At 37.4% G+C, this 27,638-nt stretch overlaps 1 protein-coding gene across 13 annotated transcripts; it reads right to left on the bottom strand.

The window, feature by feature from the left end:
- Positions 1 to 147: 147 nt before the first annotated feature.
- LOC131030357 (cryptochrome-1) lies at positions 148 to 27,071 on the bottom strand. 13 transcript variants are annotated; one of them, XM_057961139.2, is made up of 7 exons: positions 26,312 to 27,070; positions 23,451 to 23,669; positions 3,328 to 4,034; positions 2,361 to 3,189; positions 2,109 to 2,242; positions 1,896 to 1,978; positions 148 to 609 (listed from the first exon to the last, which is right to left on the bottom strand). In XM_057961139.2, exons 1-5 carry the CDS (start codon positions 26,622 to 26,624, stop codon positions 2,226 to 2,228), a joined length of 2,085 nt encoding a protein of 694 aa, XP_057817122.2. In that variant the 5' UTR covers positions 26,625 to 27,070; the 3' UTR covers positions 148 to 609; positions 1,896 to 1,978; positions 2,109 to 2,225. The 13 variants fall into 13 exon arrangements, with proteins under 13 accessions (XP_057817122.2, XP_057817121.2, XP_057817117.2 ...); XM_057961138.2 differs by having other exon boundaries at positions 148 to 606; XM_057961134.2 differs by having other exon boundaries at positions 2,109 to 2,246; positions 26,312 to 27,068.
- Between the last annotated feature and the right edge of the window lie 567 nt (positions 27,072 to 27,638).

Genomic DNA, 27,638 nt, shown 5'->3' with positions numbered 1-27,638 from the left:
CTCAAATCTAGGACTATTAGAGGTCATCCATGTTTTCCAGAATCGAGAGACATGTACATTTAAGTTTAGAATAGCCAAACGAATCTCAATTAAGGAGGCAAACCATCATCCCTGAGAACAATTGGGTGCTGATATTAGTGACAAAAGTAAAATAATAACATATTTTTTGTTCCATAAAATAAACATGAATCACAAACCGACAAGCAAAGAGCCAACAACTAAAGTACTTTCAGATTAGTTACAACAACTAAAATCTCTAACAGTATCAATCAATGTCTCTTCCTCCTAAGTTATAATAATCGTTGCACCTGCAACATTATGAATTGCTTTGTCACTTTCATGAACCCAGCAACAGGTATTACAAAATTATTCTTGGTCAACTAACAACGATATCTCTGTTTTTCCAGAACTTAAACTAATAAATTAGAAAAATCCTCATCAGTATAAACCTTACAGATTTTGAGTCTTGAAATAATGTTTCCTTGATATATCCGCAGCTAAAACTCATTTTAATAACAAGACACTCTAATATCTGTACTCTCGAATCTAGTTATTGAAAAGATCAACCAGTTGTAAAAAATAAATAACTTTCCTCCATACCCACACCTGCTAAAAAGCACAAAAGTAGTTTCAACTTTCAAACAATGAAGAACAGCTGCTTCTTGAAAGTACCCATGAAGGGCAAGGTAATGCAATTCACTCATTTTCTCTGCATATAACAAACATCTTCAAATAGTAACAAGAAAATTATGTTTGTTTCCAGATAATCAGATAATAGCAACTGATTTTATATTGCGGCTCGCTTGTAAACAAGCATTGATGAAACTTTGGACAATTGGGATAATTGCTTGACAACTTATTTAAATACTACTCAAACATTTTTCTTCAAGCACAAAGATGCACACTATTGAACTCCACCTAGTAAATGGTGGACTGTGGATCAATGGTATCAAGGGATGTCCTTGGCATCTGCTAACCCCAGCTCATACAATGAATGGACACTGTAGGAGGAACGTTTAAAGCAATAACAAAAAAAATGAAACTATTTAGTGGACTGTGAATGAGTGGATTTTTTTCAAGTTTCTACATTAACATAGAATTTGGTGAAAAACTACAATAATATGACATTTGAACATTTCTGATCCAAATTTTATCTTCATCTTCATAGAAAATTGTGCAGGGATCCCATTGTGATTTGTAGAAACAGGCAAGAAATGGATCTGTGTACTTTCCTGCATGGATGCATCCAATGAATGCCAAATGCTTCAGATGAAAGAAATTAAACATGGAGGAAAACAAATGACAAAGGAGGAAGCAGGGGTAGCATAAAAACTAAAAAAGAATTTTAGTTCTTTAATGATTTAGGCAGGTCCAAAATATGAAGCAATACTAAAGAGACTAACTATTTTGAACGTTCTGACGGTGCAAGAAATCCAGAGGATATAGGAATCACAGAAAAAAAATGTAGAGACTAGAAAGACGAGGGACTGATACGTATTTGGATTAAAACTGGCTGTCTGGCCACCATGAACGAGATGGAAGGATGCCCCCTATTTCAAAATATTTCTAATATTTCTTAATCATATTCAAGCAGGTTCCAGGCTTACATTCTCCAATATGGGAAACATTATTTGAAGAATTGTTTTCAGTGTAGCATTATATGACTAATTAAATGACAATACAACAAAAAAATTCACTTTAAATTTAAAAAATAAAATGTAGAACTTTCCCTTGACCAACTACCCAGAATCCCAAATGAGAACAGTAGAAACAATTTACGCTAAACTAATATATATACACCAACATTGTCAATAACGAAGTTGATAGGTAAAATGAAGCTTATATACTCAGATATGCAAACACTGTATTTTGTACAAGGCTTTTTAACTCCTTACTTTACAGAAATGCATCTAAACTGCCAATTCTGCTAGTATTTCTTCCTCTTTTTGGACATTGGGACTTACTCTACACTGCAGACCTACAAAAGGGTACAAACAGCTTACTGTAAGAAAATGTTAAAAGAGAAAACATACCTTTATCACAAATATAAAATCTGACATATAAAAACTTTTCAAAAGCTTAAGGCAATGTTTATGTGAACAATGTACCTTTCTAGCAATTTCAGAAAAATAGATTTCAACAACCACTGCTGCTCTCCATAAGAATATTATAATTATAGTATAGCATTTGACTCGAATTCATTCTCTAGCTCCCAGCTCCTTGGTCTAGCATGATTGTGAGGCTGGCTACAGAAAATGAGAAAAGCACGAAGGAAACAAACTCAGCCTGTATGCTTTAGAATGGATTATTAAGTTCAAAATAAGTGCCTGATACAAGAGGCTGTACCATTTATATCTCACCTTGACTGTGACTAGGTCTCCAGGGTCTCACTGGATGAGAGTGTAGTTGCCGCTGCGGGTGTGATTCAGCACTTCCAGGAACAGTTCCTTCATCTTGAAACTGCTGGGAATGACCAGATAATGACTGTGTCCAAATTGGTACAATGCCTCCACTGCTCACTTCATCTCTTCCTCTGAAGATATTAGAAGAATCTGCAGTTGACTGGGATTCATTCTGTGTATCTGCCAAATGTGCATAACGATTATTATGAGTAGCATATGGAATATCTTCAGTTGAAATCCTTGTCATTTGCTGTCCCAAATAATGTTCAGATGAAGCTACAGAAGCAAATCTTGGATTTATAGTAGAAGGTACTTCTGCACGTTCAGATGGGCCCTCATCAGATATGTCCTGACTTGAATTATAAGGTACTTGTGTCCTTTGAAATTCATTGGTTATACTCGGAACCATTTGATCCATTTGTGACCTTGCTGCAAACTCTGCATTGTTTCTAACTGGTTCTCTGTCAACATCCATATGTTCTGACAATGCATCATTTGCGTTTTCAACTGATTCTCCCAAACCTTCTTCTGTTCCATTTTCCAAAGCAGCTCTCTCATCTGCCTCACGTTGCCACATCACTGCAAGAGCCTCTTGCAACCGTTCTTTAGCTGCTGATATCTCTACAATGGGCAGTGGATAATTGGAACCCAGCTCTATCCCAGCAGCTTGAAGCACAGCTTGTGGAGCATCCCATGGATGGTGTATCCAGTCTGTGGGTAACCTGGCCAACTCTGGAAGCCAGCGCCGGACATATTCTCCTGCTGGATCAAATTTATAGCCCTCAAACTGGAAGAAGTCCCAAAACACAATCAGTCAAAAAAGTCCAGGCAAAGTCCTGAGATACCTCAACTGTTATAAGAAAATTATAAAACTCAAGAAACATATGCATATTTAGTACACAGTTGATGTTGCACTATGGCCTACCTGAGGATTATCAATACGAACAATATCACGGCCATCTGGTAAACATCCTGAAATATATTGCCATCCAAGAGCATCACATTCAAGATCAGCATCCAGCAATGTGTCCCAAAAATACTTCATACCCCATCGCCATGGAAGCTGGAGAACCTTAACAAAGAAACTAGACACTACAACCCGTATCCGATCATGCAACCACCCTGTTGCCCAAAGTTCACGCATCCCAGCATCAACTAGTGGGTAGCCAGTCCTACCTTGCCTCCAAGATTTGAAGTAACCCTTATCAACCCTCCAGGGGAAAAAGTTAAGATGTGTAAGAAGTGGCTTCTCATGACTGCAAGGAAAGTTGAAACTCAAATATCTTGAATACTCCCGAAGTCCAATTGACTTCAAAAACAAGTTCACACTCTGTTCTGCTTTAGTATTACCTTCATTAGCCCAAAAAACTTGTTTAATACGGGCCAGATGGAACACCTTCCGAACGCTCAATTCCCCAAAATGCAGATGAGGTGATAGCAAAGAAGTTGTTGCACTATCTGCTTTTCGACGGTTTGTGGAATAGTCAATCAAAGGTCCATTGATAAATGCAGTCAATGCCTTGTCAGCACTAGTCCAACCAGGTGACCATGCCCTTGCCAAAAGGGCATTGCTACCCTTTTCAGATTCATCCTCCAGACCTAGATTCTCTGATGGGCAGTTAGACACATTACCTAAATACACATAAACATATATCAATCAGAAAAAATTGTCACATTCAACCTCAAAATGGATAATAAATTTATGATAACACATAGCTGAAGTGCAGCATCAATCTTAAGTGTTTTAGAGTCACTGAGACACAAGTCCTTACTCAATACTAAGTATGTAATTTAACGATCCATGGTTACAACCTTTTTATATGATACACAGTTTACTTCTTTAACTATTTCAGTGATAACAGGAGCAGTGTGTTTATCAGTGGCATTCATAAAGTAAATGATTGGATTGCTTTTTGTGGACAATACTGTTGATCAATAAATTCTGATTTGTAGGAGGATCGCAACTATTTTCAAATGTGTTCTTTACTTCAGTATAAAATTTGGTGCTAGCCAATTCCAGTAATGATAGGACTCATCTTCTGAAAATGCTTAGAGGGTTGAACAAGAAATGCATCACAATTGCTCCTAAGTAGGCTTCTGTATGACACCCATTGTTTCCACAAAACATTTTCTATTTGCAAAAAATGCATTGGGAAGCAACACTTATTGATATAATCAAGGTGGAAAATGAGGAAAAGAATCATATAAAGTGTCAAGCTGAGTTTGCCTTTCAAACTCAAAGCATTAAGAAAATCAGTGATGACAACATAAATTACCATAGATTACCCAATAAGCTGACGAATTCAGAAAATGCATCCAACTTGAGGTATCCAGTCAAACGAAGACAGGCAAAATGATGATTGATTTCTAGAGATTATATAAATAGGTCTTAAAGCCTTTTGTTTGAAACCATTGAAAAGTCATATTGCAGTTTGCTGCAAACTTATGAACAATCTTTGAGATCTTCTCAGCTTCCCCAGTATGTTGCCCAAAGAAAAATCAACTTTCACCATCATTGTCCTCACTCAACATCCCCACCAACAGTACCAACAATTCCAGAGTCACATTGATCACAAAATCAATTATAACAGCCAAGGAAGAGAGGAGGGAAAACAACATCATCATCACACTGATGCCTTGACTATCACCCCACCAAACTGGCAAACGTAAATTAACTTTATTCACAAAATGTGTATTTCTCTTTTCAATTTAATTTTGTCATCTTGTCATTTTTTGTCCTTGAGCATGACTATAAGAGAGTGCAGCTGTTTGTGTCTGCACGGGAACTTGGAAAATGTGACTATTCAACAATCATAACAAATCTGGAGTATCTTTGATCAATGAGAATTGATCATGGATCTCAAGCAGATAAAGAGTTTCAGTAATGAGAGATGGAGAGTTGTAATGCTCATTACTCTCAAGCTATATATCTTAAGGACTCACCAAGTGTTTAAGCTGCACATAGTGATAATATAGAGACACATTATTAGTGACATATTTGCATTATTAGATAGTTGATTTCTACATAACCACAGACACATGAATAAGTGTGTGATTCACTAGATCAATGCAAATATTTACCATACCAAAAAGATGTTATACAAGAACCACTACTGCCTGTGTGCATACTGTGAAGTTCTGCTACCGTGCAACCATATGTGATCCATCAAGATAATATCTGCCTAGGAAGGTTTGACATGGTAACCAAGCAGAACAGAGCAAACAGAGGTCTACACAATAGTTACAAAATTTGGGAGAAATCAGGCATCAGTCACCATGCCAATTTTTAATCTAAAACTTGTGGCTTTTCCAATAAATCAGACCATGCTATTATATTGCAGGTTTTTTACTATTTATCCCCTGTTTGCCAAAAAAACATTTTCTTATGCATAAAATCACAATTTTTCATTATTTTTTTACAATTTTGACTTCTTGTCAATTTTTTACCATAACTCTAACCCACTTTTTTCTTTTTTTCAAAAAAACTAACCCTAATTCAATTCTTTCCCCATTTTTTCACAACTAAATCACAGTTTGTTGAAGAAAATTTATCTTTTGGTTTGCTATTCATTCCCAAAAATTATTTTTGCTACTATGGTCTACTACACTATGATGTGTGTCAAAGAATCTGCAATAGAAAGCTAACAAACTTGATTACCAAATACAAAAGAAGAAGATATGTTATGCAATACAAACCAACTGAAATAAATTTCAACACAAAAATGCTCATGTTACTACAAAGTAGTTCTAAATTTGGTTTCTTGTTTTCAATGCTTTTGATATGCATGGGTATAAATAAAAAAACCTAACTAATAACACCCTGACAAGTGTCAACCAACCACAAAAGTGTTGAGGTGACTCAATTTATCCTAGAAGATGTCTCAAACTATGAGACTACAATTAACTAGATGAGATGGATATGTGAGAGTCTCAAACTAAGAGACTATCAGTGAGGTGGAATATGAAATGTTCCAGATTATGTATAATTACATGAGAGAAAAATGTGAACATAGAAAATAAAATTAACCTGAAAAATATCTACCATTTATGAATCCTTGTCAAGGTTCAACAAAGGCACTAATAAAATCCATAGAAATTTCAGTTAGTGTTGATGAAGATCATGCAAGCATATATGGTCAATAATAAACATAGGTGGACTGTGATGAGGGAATCTGACTTCGGACATTTCAGATCATCTACATGGCAATTTTGAACATGATAAAAAAAATTAACTAAACTCAAATTTTCAGTATTTTATTATTTTCTACAATTTTTTTTTTTGCATCTTCAGGGCCCCTTTGGAGCAGAACTTGTGATTGGGAGTTTGTTTCAATGCCCCTTAAGCATGGCACAGCTCCCTTTAAAGACATCAAAACTCATTCTGGGTCTACTCTTCCCAACAGATATCTTAAGTTTTCCTACCTACAATCAAGAAGTTTTCCGTTTTAACGAATCTTGGCATAAAAAAATTGAGAAGCACCAAGTCCTCAAATATCAGCGTGGCTTTCATCACTATATCCAAATGAAGAAGGTAGTCTTGACTCTTGAATATTAAAAGGTTGGTATACGCCTACTATTATGCAATTATGATTAAAGAAAATTTTAGTACAAAAGAAAGAAAAAATCCTTAGTAAGTGCCAACCCATAACTTAAGGAAAAAGGTGACACTAAGCCTTCAAAACGAGTGGCAAGGAAAATATACTCCACACTAAAAGAAATGGAAAGAAGAATGGCACAAGAAAGAAAACACAATAAGACAATGACAAATAGAGTGAGAAGTAGAATCAGTGCAAGTGGTACAACAAATGAATGTAGCTTCAAAACGAGTGGCAAGAAAAATATGCTCCACACTAAAAGAAAATGCAAAGAAGAATGATAGAAGCAAGAAATCACAAAAGACAATGACAAATAGAGTGAGAACCAGTGCAAGTGATAAAACAAATGAATGTTGAGCTACAAAGACATCTCTGACAGAATCATTACATATTCCCAGTTACAAATCCATTTATACTTAATGAATGAAAGCATATATGTACTCCACTCTCAACACTGCACAAGTACAAATATGCTTTCCTTCTCTTTACACAAGTTGATAACCTCTACAGTATATTAGAAGTGGCCTTTACCAAGTCAGTATCCCTACTTATGATTAGGTGTGAGGAGAGCCAAACGATTGCAGAAACCACATGTGCCATCATAACCAATCTAATTGCATAATAAAAGCAGATAATGCCATTTAGTCTCACCAATGCACCAACAATATTCATGAGGATGATGACTGATGTCTTGCTGGGTCTTTTGTGGTTATCTATTTAGATGGCCCCTTCATCTACTATAAGACATGGAAGGAGAACTTGCAATATGCTCTACAGTGCTTTGACGCCTTCTACCAACACAAGCTCTTCGCCAACTTAAAGAAATGTTCTTTCGGTATGACAAGGATCCAATATTAAGGTCAACAGAGGTGGTTATGCATTGAACCAAAGAACATCCAGGGTATAGAGATAGCTGGCCCCAAAGACTCATAGAACTCATGAATTTCTTCAGTATAGCCAACTTCTACCACAGTTTTGTGCTCCAGTTATCTTGCATTGCATGGCCTCTAAATCACGCAGTGAAAGGAGGAGCAAAATCCAAGTTCATTTGGACCAAAGCTCAAAATCAAGCATTTGTACAACTCAAAAAAGAACCTTGGTCAACCATCTATTGAGATAAAGATGGATGCCTCAGTATATGCACTTGATGTGGTGCTCACCAAGCATGCGTACCCAATCAAATGCCATAATAAGAACTTCTGTAATGCAGTGCACAAGTATCTAATGTATGATAAAGAGCTCCACACTACTATGCAAGCATCAAGCAAAATAAGGATTACAGCTTGGGCAAGGAGACAATCATCCATTCAGATTACAGCCCTTCACAATTCATGCAAACCCAGCATAAGTTGCAGAATGAATGCCATAAAAGTTGGTCCAATTCACAAAAAATTCCACCTCACCATCTAACATAAGGGAACTGACACCTGAGTCTGAGTTGACCTCCAATCACAAAATCGCTATGTTACCCCGAGTTTTTGAGACGGGGGGATGAGGAAATGGGTTTCCGGGACGGATTTTTTTTGCCATTTTTGGGGACGAAGAGGACAGCTATATAAAAAATAGGGAAATTTCCAAATATTCATATGATAACATTGATAAATAATTCATCATATACATTATACCTAGCAATTGAGTTGAATTGAGAGTTCAAATTAGAGTTGAAATTCACAAATTCATATAAATGAAGTAGCTTAATAGTTAATACATGAGGGGCTGTCCCCAGCCATCCCCTCGTCCCTGGGATGGCTGGTTTTACCCAGGAAACGCATCCCCAGGTAACACTGCAAAATTGCTGACTATCCTTGACTCACACAGATATGAGACATCATAGTCACCTCAGTTGTATGTCAAAGACCCTAATTTCTCTAACCTGTACCAAAAGTTGACAGTCGGCCAACATGTTCCTAATTATTACCTGCATGATGAGCTTTTGTTCCATATGGGGCACGCCTATTTATTGTTGAATAACATCAAAAGATAATTCAAATAGGTCCACTACAGTCATGTTGCAAGCCTCTTTGAAGTGGAAATGGTAGTTAAAGTTTTCTAAAAATATTTCTACTGATCAAAGTTCCATCATGATGTCACCAAAAGACAATCATTTTTTTGCAAAAATACTTTTGTTGATAGAAGTTTTGCCATGATATCAGCATGTGAACCATTTCTTGCATAGCTTATGCAATCACAAATTAGGAAATTAAAAGTAGGGTCTGCACATGCACCTCTCTAACTTTGACAAGCCCTAGGAATCCAAGTCAACGGGTTAAATGATACATCTTCCCACAACCAGGCATGGTCAGAATTGTGTTTTTGTTATGCTGGACACGTCCTAGAAGATGGCAACTCTCATGCCCCAAAAAATTGGATACGTGCAAAGGAAACTACCAAGCTCTTCTTTGCAAACGTGTGGTTCCATTTTTTCCCCTCAAAAATCATCATGTCAAATAAGGACAATACGTTTTTCAACCTCTTATGGCCTATGTTGTTATCCATGATGGACACAAAATTGATCAAGGAAATCAAATTCTATCCTGAACATATGGACAAACTCAGTGGTCAATCAATCACATAATTGTGCATTCCTTTGGATATACCACTCAAAGCACCCTGACACATGGGCCAAGAAGATCCTATATGTCTAAAACAACTGTCATTCAGCCATTTAGATACCCACAATATATAACCGTTTGGGGTAATATCTCGGGTTTCAATCATTGGCCCCCATCAATGTAGCATTGCTAGTTGTGTTTGAAGAGGCATTGCCCCATGAACAAAAGGAACTAGATAAGACAACCCAGCTTGCTGAACACATTCAACACACTTAGCAACAAGTTCATTACATTTATTAGAGGACCAGTGAAAAACACAAGTAACATCACAATTAGTGTAATGTCCATCAGTTTTGGGTGGGCAACATAGTATAGTTGCATCTTCAAAAGGAGCAGCTCCAAGGTCCAAAGAAAGAGCTAAAAACCTCTATCGCCATATACCATCATTACCCAAGCGGGAAAAAATGTATTTGCACTATAGAAACGGAACTCAGCGAGGACTCAACAAGAGTGACTTAACTTGGGACTTGAGAATCAACAAAAAAACTCAGCATAGACTCGACAAAGACTCAACAAGTGAAAAACCCAAGAAATTTAAAGATTTTTAAGGATTTAAAACTTGTTTCATGCACCCTTTATTAAATAAACCTTAAAGACACAATAACATCATCAAGTAGAAGCTAATTTGATCACAAACACAAGTATACATCAATCACATAATCATAAACGCAAATTACAATTCAAGGAAATAGCACACTTAGATATTTAAATATTGCCAAATGTATTCAAAACACATGGAATATGAAATCCATGACATCAGATGCTCCAAACAAATATCAAAACAATAACTAGAAGTCTATGACTCAAAGGAGCTTGCATCCCTTCTACCGAGCATCAAGACTTGTCGGGTCCGAGCCAAGTCCGTGAGTCCTAGGTCTCAACGAGTCTCGCTTTGGACTCGGACAAGCCCAAGTCCAGGCCCCTGGGACTCGCCCAAGGTCACCTAGCTCGGGACTTGCTGAGTCCAAGCAAGTTTTGGCGAGTCCAGGAACTATGATTTGCACTCAACTTGCCACCCTACCTCTGTTGGCATTATGTGAACCAGCATGAGCCTTATGTGAACTGGCATGAAGACATAATGATATTGTATGTTGTCATTGATGTCAATATGAGACATAGTGTGAACCGGCACATGTGATAAGTGAAGAGAGAGGAACCAGCATATGTGTGAACCGGTTTATATGCCAAAGTGAAGCGGCATATTTGTTCAAAGTGAACCGGCATGTAGTTATGGGAACCGGCACATGGAAGCACTGTATGACTACCGGTTGGTAGGCAGCTTCCACTTCGGGGTTTCTGGTTGGAGTACCTCAAGTCTGTGTGTTTCAATCGGTGATCTTTGTATGGTGAGTTAGCAGTATGATGGAGGATAGATCGTGTTGCCACGTAAGCTCTGTGTGCGTGAAGGATCTTGCATGAAGATGACTATTCCTATCTACCTCGAGAATGTGCGAAGTCTATCAAACGGTGATAACGCGTGACGGGTTGTCAGCCGCCATGAAAACGATGGATAATGGGCGATGGAGAATGTCTTGAGATCGATTCAAGATTGTTGCATTTAATGCAGTATGATTCAACGGTCAGGATTGAACCGTTTGAATTGCTTAACCTAACTAGTTTAGGGTTTAGGGTTTTTGCTACCGACCTGTATGTTTCCTATAAGGTCAATGTTGGGTTTCTATCTGAGGTTGTTGGCAAAAGTTGTGAGTGTGTATCCAAGGAAAGTGATACGTGATTCTTGCCAGACCAAAGGAGAGAAGAGATACCTGCAAAGTGAATGTGCAGAAGGAAAAGAGGAGCCTAAACGGATCTGCATTAGCATTAAGTGCTGTTAACAGATCATTGTAATACCTGTTGATCTCTAACCACTTCAACAGTTGTAAAATCCCCTAACAGGGTAGCCTTAACTGGCTTGATTCAAAATCCCTTAAATCGGGTGGTCTTAACCAGCTTGTTTCAAATCCCTTAACCGGGTAACTCGAGGCTAATGAGTTCTGAGAAGCTAGAGAAGCTTAGGAGATCCTTTCAGCTATTGAGTTCTTAAAAACCTCTAACAAGGTGACCCTACCGGGTTTAACCCTTAACCAGGTACCCCTTAACCGGGTGATCCTTAACAGGATCGGTTCCTACCAGAACCTATTGTAATGTCCTTAACCGGACAAGGCTCCTAACAGAGCGGACTTCTAAAGAGTTCAAAAAGCAGCTTGTGGGTATTCATCCCCACCGTGGTTTTTCCCAGTTGGGTTTCCACGTGAAAAATATGTGTGTCGTGTAATGCTTTTGTCTTGTGATGCTCTGTTTTATCTGTTATGCACATGAAGGTTCTATGTTTTATGCCTGTCTATAAAACATATTGAACTCACTGTTGTGAAGATTTGATGGTTAAGTTTACTAGTTTATGGATGAGAATATAATGATAATGTGGTATTGAGCTAAGAGAAAAGCTTATTGAGTGACCGGTTCATGACTGATTGAGCTCTACTAGATGTTACCGGTTGCACTCTGTTTTACCGATATCTCTGTTTATCAGTCATTTAAAGTATTTGCTGTCAAACCGGTTTTGGACTGTATTTGTGTTTGTACTGATTCACCCCCCCCCCCCCCTCTCAGTACCGGTTCGGTACCAGTGGTTCATCATTGAGTTATCAATTGGTATCAGAGCACTCCAGGTCCTCTATGTTGTAAGCTTAACCGCTTGAGGAAAAGATCCTAGCCAAATGATGAAGAGGGAAGGTCCAAAGTTCAACAAGGAAAACTTTGGTATATGGAAGGACAAGATGAAGATATTCATCAAAAGCATGGGTGTTCAACACTAGAGTTATGTTGAAAATGTATATGTTGTTCCTACCGGTACTCTCACCGATGACCAAAAGATAGAGATACAAGAAAATGGGCAAGTCATGGAAGCCCTCATCAGTAGTCTTTCTGACATTGAGTTTATTGATGTTCAGGACAAGGCAAATCCCAAAGAGGTATGGGATGCTCTTGAAAATATCTATGGTGGTGATGAGCATGTAAAACGGGCTAAGGAAGAGAGCCTGAGAGGAAAGTTTGAAGACATGCGGATGGTTGAAGGAGAGACCATTCAGCAATATGGAATAAGAATCAAAACAGTTGTTGGAGAAATAAAGAGTGCAGGTGGCAAAATAGAAGATTCCACTGTGGTAAGTAAAGTCCTGAGATCCCTGTTGCCGGTCTATGCAATAAGGGTTGCTGCTATTCAAGAGCTGAGATCAATAGACAAGTCTAAGGCGTCCTTGGACTCCATCATAGCCAAGTTGACAGCCTATGAGCTGAATAGCTTTGATGGTAGTGTTCAAAAGTCAGAATCAGCTTTTAAAGCTTCTGCTATACCATCTAGAAAAGGAAAAGAGGCTAGCACTAGTGGGGAACCCAATCAGAACAGAAAAATGAAGGATGAAGAGTTTCTGATGGAATTTGAAGCTCTTCTTGCCAGGAGATTTTCAAAAGGGACTGGTAAATACAAAGGTAAGCTTCCTTTGAAATGTTTCTCCTGTAACCCGATAGGACGTATTGCTATGAACTGTCCTATTAGTGACAACAAGGACAAACCGGAAAGGTTCAAGAAATTCAAAGGAGGAAACCGGAGAAATTGTTTTGTGGCAGTTGATGAAGGTGTCACAGATGAGGAATCAGAAGATGAAGAGAATGAAGACATTGTTTTCGTTGCTGTAAAGGAAGATGTGGCAGACAAGAAGGCTCTTGTCTCCCGGTTTGATGATTCCAATGAGTGGATCATTGACAGTGGCTGTTCTCACCATATGATTGGTGACCGGAACAAGTTTCTATCCTTAAAAGAGTATGATGGTGGTGTGGTTCGCTTTGGCAATGATGCACCATGCATGGTCAAAGGCAGAGGGTCCATCTCCTTGAATGGAAAGAGTAGTGCTGACAATGTGTATTGGGTTGATGGTCTCAGACACAACCTTCTAAGTGTTACCCAATTAAATGACAGTGGCCTCACTCTGCAATTCAAGAATGGAGTTTGCAGAATCAAAGGTGAAGATGGTAAATTGGTAGCCACCGGCATGCAGACTAAAGGTAACCTATTTCATCTAAAGGTGAATATAAGTACATGTCTTATGGCTAAGATTGATGATAGCTGGATATGGCATAGGAGATTCTGCCATGTGAACTTTGATAACATTGTAAAGGCTAGTAAGATCAAGGCAGTTAGAGGGTTGCCGGTGCTGAGCAAACCGGATAATACCTTGTGTAGAGAATGTCAATTGGGGAATATGTCTTCCTCAACCTTTAAAGGTAAATCTTTCACTGCTGACAACTTGTTTGATCTTGTGCATACTGATTTATGTGGTCCTATGAAAACTAGAAGTGTGCAGGGTGATAAGTACTTCATGATTCTCACTGATGACTGCTCAAGAATGATGTGGGTCACATTCTTGAAAGACAAGTCTGAAGCTTTTGGGAAATTCAGAGCTTTCAGAGCATTAGTGGAGAAGGAAAGCGGTAAAAGGATCAAGTGTCTCAGAACTGATCAAGGAGGGGAATTCACTTCCAGTGAATTCAACAAGTACTATGAAGAATTTGGCATCAAGAGACAGTTGTCTGCTCCCCGGACTCCACAGCAGAATGGCCTAGCAAAGAGGAATAACCGGACTGTGGTTGAAGCAGCTAGAACTATGTTGATCCAAGGAAAGGTTGCTCACACCTTTTTGAGAGAAGCGGTGAGCACTACAGTCTACACTATGAACCGGGTACCCATCAAAAAGGGTAAGGACAAAACTCCTTATGAGTATTGGACCGGTAAGACACCTGTGGTTAACTACTTTAAGGTATTTGGTAGCAAATGTTACATCAAGAGGAGTGAACATCAGGGCAAATTTGAAGCTAAATGTGATGAAGGAATATTTCTAGGATATTCCACCAAGAGTAAAGCTTTCAAGTGCTAAAACAATAGGACTCAGAGAATTATGGAAAGCATCAATGTAAGAGTTGATGAATCCTCTGAGAAGACTGAGGAAACCGGCAGTGAGCAAGTTGTAAATGAACCGGTTGCAACCTTCTGGGAACCGATTGTCAGTCAACCTAGTACTAATAACAATGTTCCTAAACCGGTGAATGCTGATACTGATGAAGATGAAGATGAAGAAGAAAAGCAAGAAGAACCAGTTAAGACCATTCCTCGGTATGTCAAGTTGAATCATGATCCTAAGCAGATCATAGGTGATAAGGATGCAGAAATCCTTACCAGAAGAAAGATCAGAGAAAACTCATATATGATCTCTGAATTTGAGCCTAAGTCACTCAAAGAGGCTCATAAAGATGAAGACTGGATCAAGGCAATGGAAGAAGAACTTGACCAGATAGAGAAAAATGGTACATGGTCCTTGGTACCCAGACCAGAGCATAAAAATGTCATTGGCACCAAATGGGTGTTCAGAAATAAGTTGAATGAGGATGGCATAGTGATTAGGAATAAAGCCAGACTGGTATGCAAAGGATATGCTCAAGAAGAAGGTGAAGAGTATGGGGAAACCTTTGCTCCTGTAGCCAGATTGGAAGGAGTCGTATGCTTCTTGCATATGCAGCTTTTAAGAGATTCAAGGTATATCAAATGGATGTAAAATCTGCATTCCTAAATGGTGTACTTGAAGAGGAGGTGTATATTGAGCAACCAGATGGGTTTACCCTATCTGAAGACAATGACATGGTATGTAGGCCACATAAAGCATTATATGGTCTAAAGCAAGCACCTAGGGCATGGTATGAGCGCCTACATTCCCATCTTGTAAAGATTGGATTTGAGAGAACAAGTGAAGATAACAATATCTACTTGAAATCTGAAGAAGATTAGATCCTGATCTGTGAAGTTTTTGTTGATGACATTATCTTTGGAGGAGATGACAAGATGAGTCATGAGTTTGCTGATGAAATGAAGAAAGAGTTTGAGATGTCACTCATAGGGGAGATTAAGTTCTTCATTGGACTGCAGATCCAATAGATGAATGATGGAATCTTCATCACTCAGTCCAAATATGTCAAAGAGGTGTTGAAGACTTTTGGCATGGAAGATAGCAAACAGGTTGGTACACCAATGGTGACCGGTTGCAAATTGACAAAGGAGGATGATTCCGCACTGGTTGATGAGAAGGAATACCAGTCAATGATTGGTAAGTTGCATTATGTAGTGCATAGCAGACCGGATATTGCACATGCAGTTGGCATCACTGCAAGGTTCTAGAAGAGTCCAAGAGAATCTCACTTGAGTGCAGTCAAGCGGATTCTTAGGTATCTGAAGGGAACAATTGACTATGGATTGTGGTACCCATACAACAATAATTTCAATCTGAAAGTATTCACAGATGTTGATTGGGCCGATAATGTGGATGACCGGAAGAGCACAACCGGTGGTGCATTCTTTCTCGGTGGTAGACTGGTCTCATGGATGAGTAAAAAGCAGAGTTGCATCTCTCAGTCTACAGCGGAAGCGGAGTATGTTGCAGCTTTCATGAACTGCACTCAGACAATCTGGATGAAGCATGTACTGGAAGGCTTCAAGATCCCTGTATTTGAACCGGTAAGTATATTTTGTGATAACACAAGTGCTATCAATATATCAAAGAATCCGGTTTTACATTCTAGAACCAAGCATTTTGAGCTTAAGTATCATTTCTTGAAGGAAAAGGTTCAGAATAAAGAGATTGCACTGGAGCATGTGTCCAGTAAGGAGCAGTTAGCAGACATATTCACCAAGCCTCTCCCAAAGACAACATTTGTGCATTTGAGAGGTGAATTAGGGGTATTGCCCCTTCAGGAGGTGAACTAAAAGTGATTGTTCCACATCAGTCAGGTACTGAAAAGACAAATCTTTTGTTGATTGGTGTGTTTATGGATGCTACTCCTCAAGGGGAGCAGCATGATGAAACAGTGATGATTGTACCTCCACTTTGGCATTGTTGTCAAAGGGGGAGGAGGAGTGAGAGTGAAGCGAAAAGATATTTGCAGCAAATGGGGAGAAGATGTGAAGCAAAGAAGATATCTTTTGTATATTGCCATCAATGCCAAAGGGGGAGACTGTTGGCATTATGTGAACCGGCATGAGCCTTATGTGAACTGGCATGAAGACATAATGATATTGTATGTTGTCATTGATGTCAATATGAGACATAGTGTGAACCGACACATGTGATAAGTGAAGAGAGAGGAACCGGCATATGTGTGAACCGGTTTATATGCCAAAGTGAAGCGGCATATTTGTTCAAAGTGAACCGGCATGTAGTTATGAGAACCGGCACATGGAAGCACTGTATGACTACCGGTTGGTAGGCAACTTCCACTTCGGGGTTTCCGGTTGGAGTACCTCAAGTCTGTGTGTTTCAATTGGTGATCTTTGTATGGTGAGTTAGCAGTATGACGGAGGACAGATCGTGTTGCCACGTAAGCTCTGTGTGCATGAAGGATCTTGCATGAAGATGACTATTCCTATCTACCTCATGAATGTGCGAAGTCTGTCAAACGGTGATAACGCGTGAAGGGTTGTCAGCCGCCATGAAAACGGTGGATAATGGACGATGGAGAATGTCTTGAGATCGATTCAAGATTGTTGCATTTAATGCAGTATGATTCAACGTTCAGGATTGAACCGTTTGAATTGCTTAACCTAACTGGTTTAGGGTTTAGGGTTTTTGCTACCGACCTGTATGTTTCCTATAATGTCGATGTTGGATTTCTGTTTGAGGTTGTTGGCAAAAGTTGTGTGTATCCAAGGAAAGTGATACGTGATTCTTGCCAAACCAAAGGAGAGAAGAGATACCTGCAAAGTGAATGTGCAGAAGGAAAAGAGGAGCCTAAACGGATCTGCATTAGCATTGAGTGTTGTTAACAGATCATTGTAATACCTGTTGATCTCTAACCACTTCAACAATTGTAAAATCCCCTAACAGGGTAGCCTTAACTGGTTTGATTCAAAATCCCTTAAATCGGGTGGTCTTAACCGGCTTGTTTCAAATCCCTTAACCGGGTAACTCGAGGCTAATGAGTTCTGAGAAGCTAGAGAAGCTTAGGAGATCCTTTCAACTATTGAGTTCTTAATATCCTCTAACAAGGTGACCCTACCGGGTTTAACTCTTAACCAGGTATCCCTTAACCGGGTGATCCTTAACGGGATCGGTTCCTACCAGAACCTATTGTAATGTCCTTAACCGGACAAGGCTCCTAACAGAGCGGACTTCTAAAGAGTTCAAAAAGCAGCTTGTGGGTATTCATCCCCACCGTGGTTTTTCCCAGTTGGGTTTCCACGTGAAAAATATGTGTGTCATGTGTAATGCTTTTGTCTTGTGATGCTCTGTTTTATCTGTTATGCACATGAAGGTTCTATGTTTTACGCCTATCTATAAAACATATTGAACTCACTGTTGTGAAGATTTGATGGTTAAGTTTACTAGTTTATGAATGAGAATATAATGATAATGTGGTATTGAGCTAAGAGAAAAGCTTATTGAGTGACCGGTTCATGACTGATTGAGCTATACTAGATGTTACCGGTTGCACTCTGTTTTACCGGTATCTCTGTTTATCAGTCATTTAGAGTATTTGCCGTCAAACCGGTTTTGGACTATATTTGTGTTTGTACTGATTCACCCCCCCCCCCCCTCCTCTCAGTACCAGTTCGGTACCAGTGGTTCATCATTGAGTTATCAACCTCAAGTTGCACCCATTTTCAATGCAAAACTGCTTCACCCATAGTTTCCAATTTCTACTGCTTTTGGACATGTCAAATGTCATTGAGCAATTGGAGAGCATGAAATAAATAAAGATTGTGTCCCAAACACAAGACTAATAAGGTCAATGATAGTGGTCAAAGAAATGAAGTATCAATATGTTCCACTCTCGAAGGTGGCAAAGCAATTGCTGGAAATGATTCACCAAGAACCACATTCAACATAAGTTTCTCCACTTAGTACAAAAGATGGAGGTAATGGTATCGACTGATTCTTACGGAGGGACAAATGATCCCAGAAGTAGTTCAGGTCATTTAGGTGGCAATTTTTGACAAAATTATGGAGCTTTAATAATCCTTGCTTAAGTATTTTCTATGGCCCTACAAGGTGGAATTTTCCCTTGGAGGTTTTTCCAAATGCCCCCAAAGGATGGTAAAGCTCTTTGGAGGAATCAAAGCTAATTCACAACCTAAGCTTCTCAACACATATCAAAATCTTATTCCATTCTAAGGTTAAGAAGTTATGACTCCAACAAGTGTCACCACCAACTAAGTACCACTCCAATTAATTTCAGTTTCCATGCAATTTGTACTTATTCAATATTTCATTTCAACTTCCAAGGAAAAAACAAACCACCCCAATGAGGGATGTCTCTTTAGATCTCAACAAGAACCCTTGTTTTCTTATTTTTATAGCATTTCATTTTCTGCATTGGAAAAGTATGAAATAAACAGATTCAAATAAAGATCTTGGAATTTAAAACATATACCTCTCCCATGAAGATTTTTCTCTTTGTTTACTCTGATTTTGCAAAGAATTTTGGGTATCACCAACCCTAAAGAGCCCAAAAACCAAAGATCTCAGATACTTTTACTTTTAAATGCAATTGGAAAGTCCAAAACTAAAGACCAAACCCAAGGCTTTGAAAGGATCTTTAAAGAACGTTAGCTAATAAGGAAATGAACCAAAGCAAGGTTTCATATCCATCCCTCTGTGAATTAGCCATTTTTCTGAGCTGCCACAACTCTAATGGGTCAGAAAAGCCCTCCCCAAACCCAATATAAAAATTTGTGCAACCCAGTGTACGGAAAGTACATTCAACTTTTTTATTTAGCTTGGAGAACAGTTCTAAACTTTCTCCTATATCATACTTATGAAGCAAATTAGTTAACAATACTATTGCATGATGGAATAGCTGTGCAAAAAGAATAAAGCACTTATGACATAGAGAAAAACAAAGCAAGTTAGAGTAAATACAGCAAGAAAAACAACCAAACAACAGATGGAATAAATGTCAGAAGCAAGTCAAATCAATGTAAATAAGCATGAGATCAAAAAGACAGCAGGTTTTTAAATTAATGAAGAGGTGCACTACCTACATCTGTCTTGTTCATGAAAACTGGACTTCCAAATGAAGTCCACAAAAAAGCTAAGAGGTATGCTTGTGAAGCAAAAGTTGTTCTCTTTTAGTTTTTTGTATTATTTTATTGGAAATGCAATCTCGGTAAAGAAGACTGTGCATTCAAGTTTAGGACTACAACTGAGAAGATTCTATTCCATAAATGTCACCTACAACTTACAACTATCCGCATCTATTGAGACACACTAACACTAGTCCATCAGCTTTGACAGGTTCAGAACCCAGCCTTGGTGCAAGGTGTCTTTTGGCTTGCCCATTAGGAATTGAACTGGGCCATGCATACAGCATGTACTCAACCTTGCCACCAAATCATAGCCCAGTAAACAAAACAAGTATATATACTTGACGTTATTGATAGACCAACTAAAAGTGCATTAATATCAAATTTCTGTAATACAAATCAAGACACCAGAATGTTTTATTAATAAAATAGAGAGGAATATTTATACAACAACTTTGTTTGTTAGCTCTTCACTCCTATTTTCTAGAATGTGATCACCTATAAGATTTGTCAGGTTCTCCACCCAACATTAGTACAGGGTATTGTAGCTTGGGTCATGTGTGCAGCAGGTACTCCACCTTGCCACCATGTCATAACCCAGCAAACAATACATGCATATACACTTGATGCTATTTATAAACCAAATAAAAGTGCATCAATATTGAATTTCTGCAATACACCTATAAGATTTTCTAGAATGTGATCGCCTATAAGATTTGTCAGGTTCTCCACCCAACATTAGTACAGGGTATTGTAGCTTGGGTCATGTGTGCAGCAGGTACTCCACCTTGCCACCATGTCATAGCACAGCAAACAATACATGCATATACACTTGATGCTATTTATAAACCAAATAAAAGTGCATCAATATTGAATTTCTGCAATACAAACCAACATACCAGCATGTTTTATCAATCAAATAGAGAGGTCAGAGAAATATTTACACAACTGAATTTGCTTCCACTCCTAATTTCTAGGATGTGACCCCTTTTTTTCTTAATTAAACCTATTCTACGTCCAACCACTTAACTATTTCCTTTTGTTATACTAACCCTTAACAGCTTCTAGCAAATAGGATTAAATAATCAGTTAATCCTATCTCACTAACAACTCAAGTAATTATTTAATCAACTAAACCAACCTACAGTTACTGTAAATAGTATAAGATATGTTACAGCTCCTAACATTCCCTAGTATTACATATAATTTTAATACTAGGAAAGAGAAAACTTTGCGGGAGTTTGACATACTTACAATTAGTTGTGGAATGGCCACAATACACCTCCTCTTCAAGAGGCAGCCTCCCTCGGTTCGACATCCTTACAATGGTAGTAAAATGGCCAGAATACACCCTCTCTTCAAAAGAAAGCCTCCCTGAATTCTTGACCAAAGATAAGGGACACACTCAAGTATCCTCCTTCAAAGTTGCAAACAAAAACACACAGCTGTCCACAACACCTCGTGACTAGGGGCACACAACTAGCCAAATATGATCCATCAGATTGGGACTTACTGATTTACAGCACTCCATGAATAGGTATAAACTTGTCCATTCATAACAAGTGTGGTATGGGCCTCCACTTGACATAAATGTTAGTCTTCAGTTGGTCTGGGCCTTAAACCCTCTTTTTTCTTTACCAAATTTGCTACTAAAGCAATTACTCCAATCTATGAACTAGCAACGATCTTAAGGATCTTATGGTTGGAAGTTGTCATCCATCCTCCAGTAATTCTTTAGCTTACTACGAATTTCCACTTCACTCAGGCAGGTTGATCCTAATGGTTCTGTGGACCACAAGCCACTGCATGAAGTGCTTTGGCAGTTTTGACAATATTCTTCCTAATTCTTGTCTTCTCCATAAAAATAGAATCCCCCCCTCAACAAAAACACTTGTAATAGTGTCAGATTCTACCAAAAATGCACCCATAGACAAAAAAAATTAAATTAACGACATTTTATTGCAATTTATCAGAAAAAACAATTATGTCTTACAAGACACAATTGACTTAAGCAAAATCCCTTTGCCGCAGGGTTTGGACAAGAACTGCCCATAATTTGGCAAGCTTTTGTCAAAATTTACCTCACAAAAAAAAAGTTACAAATTTAAGACAATCCCTCTGAACAATATTTTAAGCCTAAATTACACCATCGTAACAACTAAAACAGTTAAATTTCTTAAACTAAAGAAGCTGGAGCCAAATCCTTTTAGGGGGTGTCTTACAATTAATTTCGCTCATGATGACAAGGTTTTATCAAAAGATCCAACCCAGATTGAAAGATACAAAGTTAATACTATTTCTCCAGGCAGAATAAAAAAATATTTAGTACAAGCTATATAATTTTTATTTATTTAAATATAAAACCACAAATTTTAATAGTCATGATATATAATAAAATTCAGTTGCCTCTTTCATTCACACCAAAAATTCCATTCTTCTCATGGTAAGGCCAAGCTACAATTGTACGGCACTTTGCTGAATGTTCTCTTCACCCTCTTTTCACACTCACACAACTCAATCATGCCTTGTATTTGCAATCTTCTATTGCACTTAGTTCACATTTAATATTAATATATACATATTTATATACTACTGCTCACACTTCTACATCATCTATGCAAGAATCATGCACAGCATCTTTCCTTAAGAGGTTTCATTTACCACAATCACAACTATCAATTCTTTCAAGCCTGAATGCTTCCAGAAAGTGATTTAAAAAGAATCACAATTTCCTTCAAATTTGATGTCTTCATCTAGAGCTACAATAACATTCTCAGATCCTTTCACTGCTCTCTTGTTTGTTTGAAATGATGGCCTCATTATATATAGAAACCTGCAAACCATGCCAGACAAGCAAATGACAATCTTCTGCCATTCGTATCAAAAAATATTTGTTTAATTCTGCATCAAACTGCTCTTTCAAATCAGCACATCTCTTTAAAATATTTCTAAGTTTTGTTCTCTTATGTGTTAAATTTCCAGAACATTATAAATTGATAAATTTCGTTGCAAATTGAAGAAGATATCATAGTTTTAGTAATGCTGTCTCAAACTGTTGTAACAACCACCACAATGCGAATAATGAAAATTTCTCCCTTTAGATGTCTATTACAGAAATTCTATCACTATGCAACTGGAATTTGAACTGAAAAATATACAAACAAATCTAATCTAAAAAGAATGTCTATCACCAATATGGCAACCAAACATAGTGTAGCTACCCCTTAGATCCTCAAAGTTCAAACAACCATTTAAACAATTCTCCTTGTCTAACCTGCTCTGATACCAAACTGAATTTCTGCACTACAACACAACAAAGTTACCAGCATGTTTAATTAATCAAATAGAGAAGAATATTTAAAAAAAGAATTAGTTTGTCTTCACTCCTATTTTCTAGTTATTAGTATTTATACAAAGATTTAGTTTGTTTTCAATCCTATTTTGTAGGATTTAACCCACTATTTCTCAGCCAAACCCATTCTACATACAACCACGTAACCATTTTGTACGATAGACTAAACCTTAACAATCTCGAACAAATAGGATTAAATAGTAATATTTATTTAGTCCTATCTCACTAACAACTCAAGTAATTACTTAATTAACTACAACTCGAGTAATAATATTTATTTAATCCCATCTCTCTAACAACTCAAGCAAAAATAGAATTTTTTTTAAATGTCTCATTGATCAAGAGTTTTATGCACCAAGTGTACACCTGCAACTATCCTTTTAGGAGGAAGAAGAGGTGCTGCTGGATCATATGGCATATTAAGGCATTTATTCCAATAAGACAGGAATGTCGAAAATGGACGTCCTTCATCATCATTAACCTCCCAAGGCTCATAGAGTAGATCTGCATTAAACGATCTCACCAATATGCCTCGTGAAGAAAGATCCTGCTTCACCTTGTGATCACGGACAAGGGACAATGGATCTGATCCACCAGATTTACAAAAAAATAAATGTGATCAGTATTTCAATCTTGATCAACCTTAATTTAAGGCACATCAGGAAGCCATAGTTTAATAAAATGATAAAATCACATCAATGATATGTAAGTCTAACACATTTTAAAACTGGAATCCTGTGATAACTATAAACTAAACTTCAGATTATGACAAAAATTCTGCCAGTGACGACATGATTGAAATTGTTTAGAAACTGAAAATGTATAGCTGAAATATTCCAAAGCACAGAAAAGCAATTATAAGCTGTGTCCCAAATCTAATATTTAATGATATTGTTCTCAAAGTAAACTATTCGATTGGCAGTAATCTAAAAAATATCAGCAAACTAAAGCAATAATAAATCATAATGGATGGTGTTTTATATTAAAATTTTGTAAAAATCATTTGACACAAGGTTTAAGCCTCTATTATCTGGCATGTTCCAAAACAGAAGCTTCTATGGTGAGCAGAGTCCCGAAACTGAAACTAGAACAGGTAATGTTCCACAACTAATCATATTGACTTTTTCCCAAAGCAACGTATCAAATGAGTTGAACTCTTCCACATCTTAACTTTAGATGACTTGTTTTATTCATCGTATAAAAGTAAACAATGGTAAGTCATATTAAATATATGATATCCAGGTGCCGCATACACCTCTAACCATTAATAGCTAAGTCACAAGGTTCGAATTCGAATTCGAATTCGACAGCCATGAAAATCGGATGAAATTCGACAAGGGAAAAATTCAAAAAAAAAATCGGATAAAATTCGCTTTCGATAATTTTGTTTATTTTTAAATATATGCATACTTCTAATAAATTATCAGAATAGCAACCCTTGTTGGAGATCATCCGAGGGCGACCCAGCAGTTGCAGACACCCATGACCCAATAGATACAAAGCATATACAAAGAATACCCACAACCAGCTGAGTTGTGTTTAGAGACGGATAGCAGTGCTTTATAGAGGAAATTCGATTAAATTCGAATTTTTTTATAGAAGTTTGAAATTTGATTAAATTTGAACCTCATCCATGAAAATCGCCGTATCCTGTGACTTAGATTAATAGTATAGGGAAACAGAGATTTTGATCTTCGTGATATCAAAAGCATATAAGCTCACAAAATCAAGACTCACAAATAATCCTCTGGTGTATAGTAATATATAGTATATACTATAGACCATAAATAGTAAATATTGACAAAAATTGAACTTACTTCTATGTAAAATAGTAAAATACCCAAATGGAAAGAAAAAATTAAAGAACACAATGTCCAATCCTGAAATATCTTCTACGAGCAGCACTTCATACTGAAATCTTATGAAGGATGTTCCTCAGGACCTGGAATGTCTGCAACAGATGCCACTAAAGGCATGAAAAGAATGAAAAGTATCACTAAAACCCTGAAATGACTACTGCAGAGAATGCTCTAACAATATAAGTTATATGAGTGATATGATTCAAAGTAGAAAGTTTTGTCAGCCAGCTTATGTTTCCCTGGTGAGTTTGACAAGGGTTCAAAACTACCCTCTAGATTCCCCTACAGCTGCAGTCTGTCCAGCTCAATTGGCATGTTAATGAAGTGATGAGACCGTGAGCAAGTAGCTGGCAACTCTGCCAGAATAGACACCTGCAGATCTGACATCTAAGCCTAAAAGTCCATGTGGGCTATGCAGCCGAAAAGCATGTTTGAAAATCCATTCTAATTAAATAAATAAAACACACTTGGTCTTCCTACAATGTGCAATACCTAGAATTTGAAATGCGATTTGATCGTTTTCCCTCATGATATCTAGTTCTTATGGAGAAGAGGTTCCAATTCCCAAAAGATATGATGGGTATCACTCAAAACTCGATGTCTCAGTTACTGTCAAAGTTCCAGTACTGAAAATCTCAAAAGGGGCACCAGGCAAACCTAAAACTGATATTCCTAATATCGACTATCAGTATAGCTCAAACCTTGAATCCATGTGATATTAATATTTCATGTTCTGAAAAAATGTTACACTAGGGACCTCTCATCTAAAACTGATATTCCCAGTATCGATTATTGGTATAGTTCAGAGATAAAATCCATGCGACACTAATCTTAAATGTTTTGAAGAAAATGTCATTTAAGTGTCTTTCACTTAAAACTGATATTCCCATATCAACTATCTATACAGCTCAGAAATTGAACCCCTGTGACACTAATCTTCAATGATCTTCAGAAAACGTCATACTAAGTATCTCCCAAAGGGTGAAACCTCTAATGGTGCCGTGGCCTGATGGTGAGGATGTTGGCATGTTAGGCCACCCATCTAGGTGCATATCCTTGAGAGTTTGACCGAAAACTCCGCAAACTGCCAGAAACTTGGTTGAATAGAAGTTAACTAGCTTATGGTATTAAGACCTCATACACAGACGTCCAATGAAATTATTATAAAGAGTAATTACAGGAAAACCTCACTTTTTCAGGTATGGCACTGTTCCACCGGTAAAATTCTTAGAATGAGTGTGGTTTAGGACCTGGATTTTCTATCATCAACAATTTTACTCGTCAAAAATCAATTTGGTGATGTGCAATCATGGATAGAACAAGTAGAAATGAAAAGTATAGAAGGGTGAGCTGTCCAAAACCTCTTACCATAAAGGTGATTGTAGAAGAGTTGAGTGGCACCGGTGGCTTCAATAACTTGAAGAATAGCAGATAGACTATCAGGAGATCTCTTTGTAATGAGAGGGGCCCCAAGCCTTCTCAATGAAGAGTCCAGATGAGCAAGGCTCTGTTTAAGCCACCATCTTGAGACTCTACCAGGAATGTAGTGGCTTTCCTCCTCTGGCGACCAAACAAACAGGGCAATAACCGTCCCTGCTCGCACACCGGCTGCAAGCCCTGGATTGTCTTCAATCCTCAGATCTCTTCTGAACCAAACTATGCTACAATTTGCGCTGGGCATTTTTCCGTTCTTTTGTATAAATGATATCCTAAATTCAGAAGCTCTAAATAACTCCTCCGAGCATTTATTCAATTAACCTCTGGATAATTCCATTCAAGGAATATGTTCGTAGAGAGGCATCAAAATGGACTCGCTTTCCCATAAAGCAAGAAAATGCTAGATCTGTGCGGATTGAGTTTGATCCGTCGATTCTTGCAAATTGGTATTGGTAAGGATAAAGGTTCATATCATCCACACAATAAATGAATTTATTTGCCCCTTTATAATGAGTGGCTTGCTCTTCACCACTCATTTATCTCCTTATCTATTCTCCACAACTTTCCTGGACCTACCATTCTGATTTGTATGCTCCATAATTCGTCACAACACACGGCTACATACGGAACTCCTACATTTCTGGTATACATACTAGATCAAATTATGTTTGGCTCCCTGAAACTTCGCAATATCGCATGGGAGCAGTGTCAAAAACTTTTTCTCACGACTGTTGAATACTTTTACTTTATATACGAGATTTTGTACTCATAATTTATTTTGTATAAAAGGGATTATATATATATGTGAATGAGTATTTTGATGACATCAAATAAAAATATTATTTGATGAGTTAAAAGAAAAATAATAATATATATAAATCTTTTTCTTGTTGAATACTTTATATATCAGATTTTGTACTCATAATTTATTATGTATAAAAGGGATTATAGGATATATATATGTATGTGAGATTTGATGTCATGAAATAAAAATATTATTTTGATGAATTAAAGGAAAAATATATATTATTTTAATCAATTAATTTAATTAATTATCATAAAATTTATATAAAAATAATAAATATTATTTGGAAGATAAAGATATTTATTGTTCAATGGAGAATTAGTTTAATATTATTTCAATGTGAAAAACGGAGTCATAAGACATCAAAAGAAGAATAGAAATTATATTTGTCTTGTATACAATCTAGGTAGCTTAGTCATAGAAATGCATTTTGTTTTGGATTGTGAAGCTTAT

Source organism: Cryptomeria japonica, chromosome 2, assembly GCF_030272615.1.
Source record: "Cryptomeria japonica chromosome 2, Sugi_1.0, whole genome shotgun sequence".
Classification (NCBI taxonomy): domain Eukaryota; kingdom Viridiplantae; phylum Streptophyta; class Pinopsida; order Cupressales; family Cupressaceae; genus Cryptomeria; species Cryptomeria japonica.
Note: the sequence above shows the minus strand (reverse complement) of the source record. Positions and strands in the feature narration are given on the sequence as shown.

What these genes read in the sequence shown, in the direction of transcription:
- LOC131030357 (XM_057961134.2), bottom strand. Translation starts at nt 26,624, where the DNA reads ATGCCCAGCGCAAATTGTAGCATAGTTTGGTTCAGAAGAGATCTGAGG. An exon ending in TCCTAAAAGGATAGTTGCAG is followed by an intron (nt 4,035 to 23,450) that starts GTGTACACTTGG and finishes ATGTGTATTTAG; the next exon opens with GTAATGTGTCTAACTGCCCA. An exon ending in TTCGTATTGATAATCCTCAG is followed by an intron (nt 3,190 to 3,327) that starts GTAGGCCATAGT and finishes GACTTCTTCCAG; the next exon opens with TTTGAGGGCTATAAATTTGA.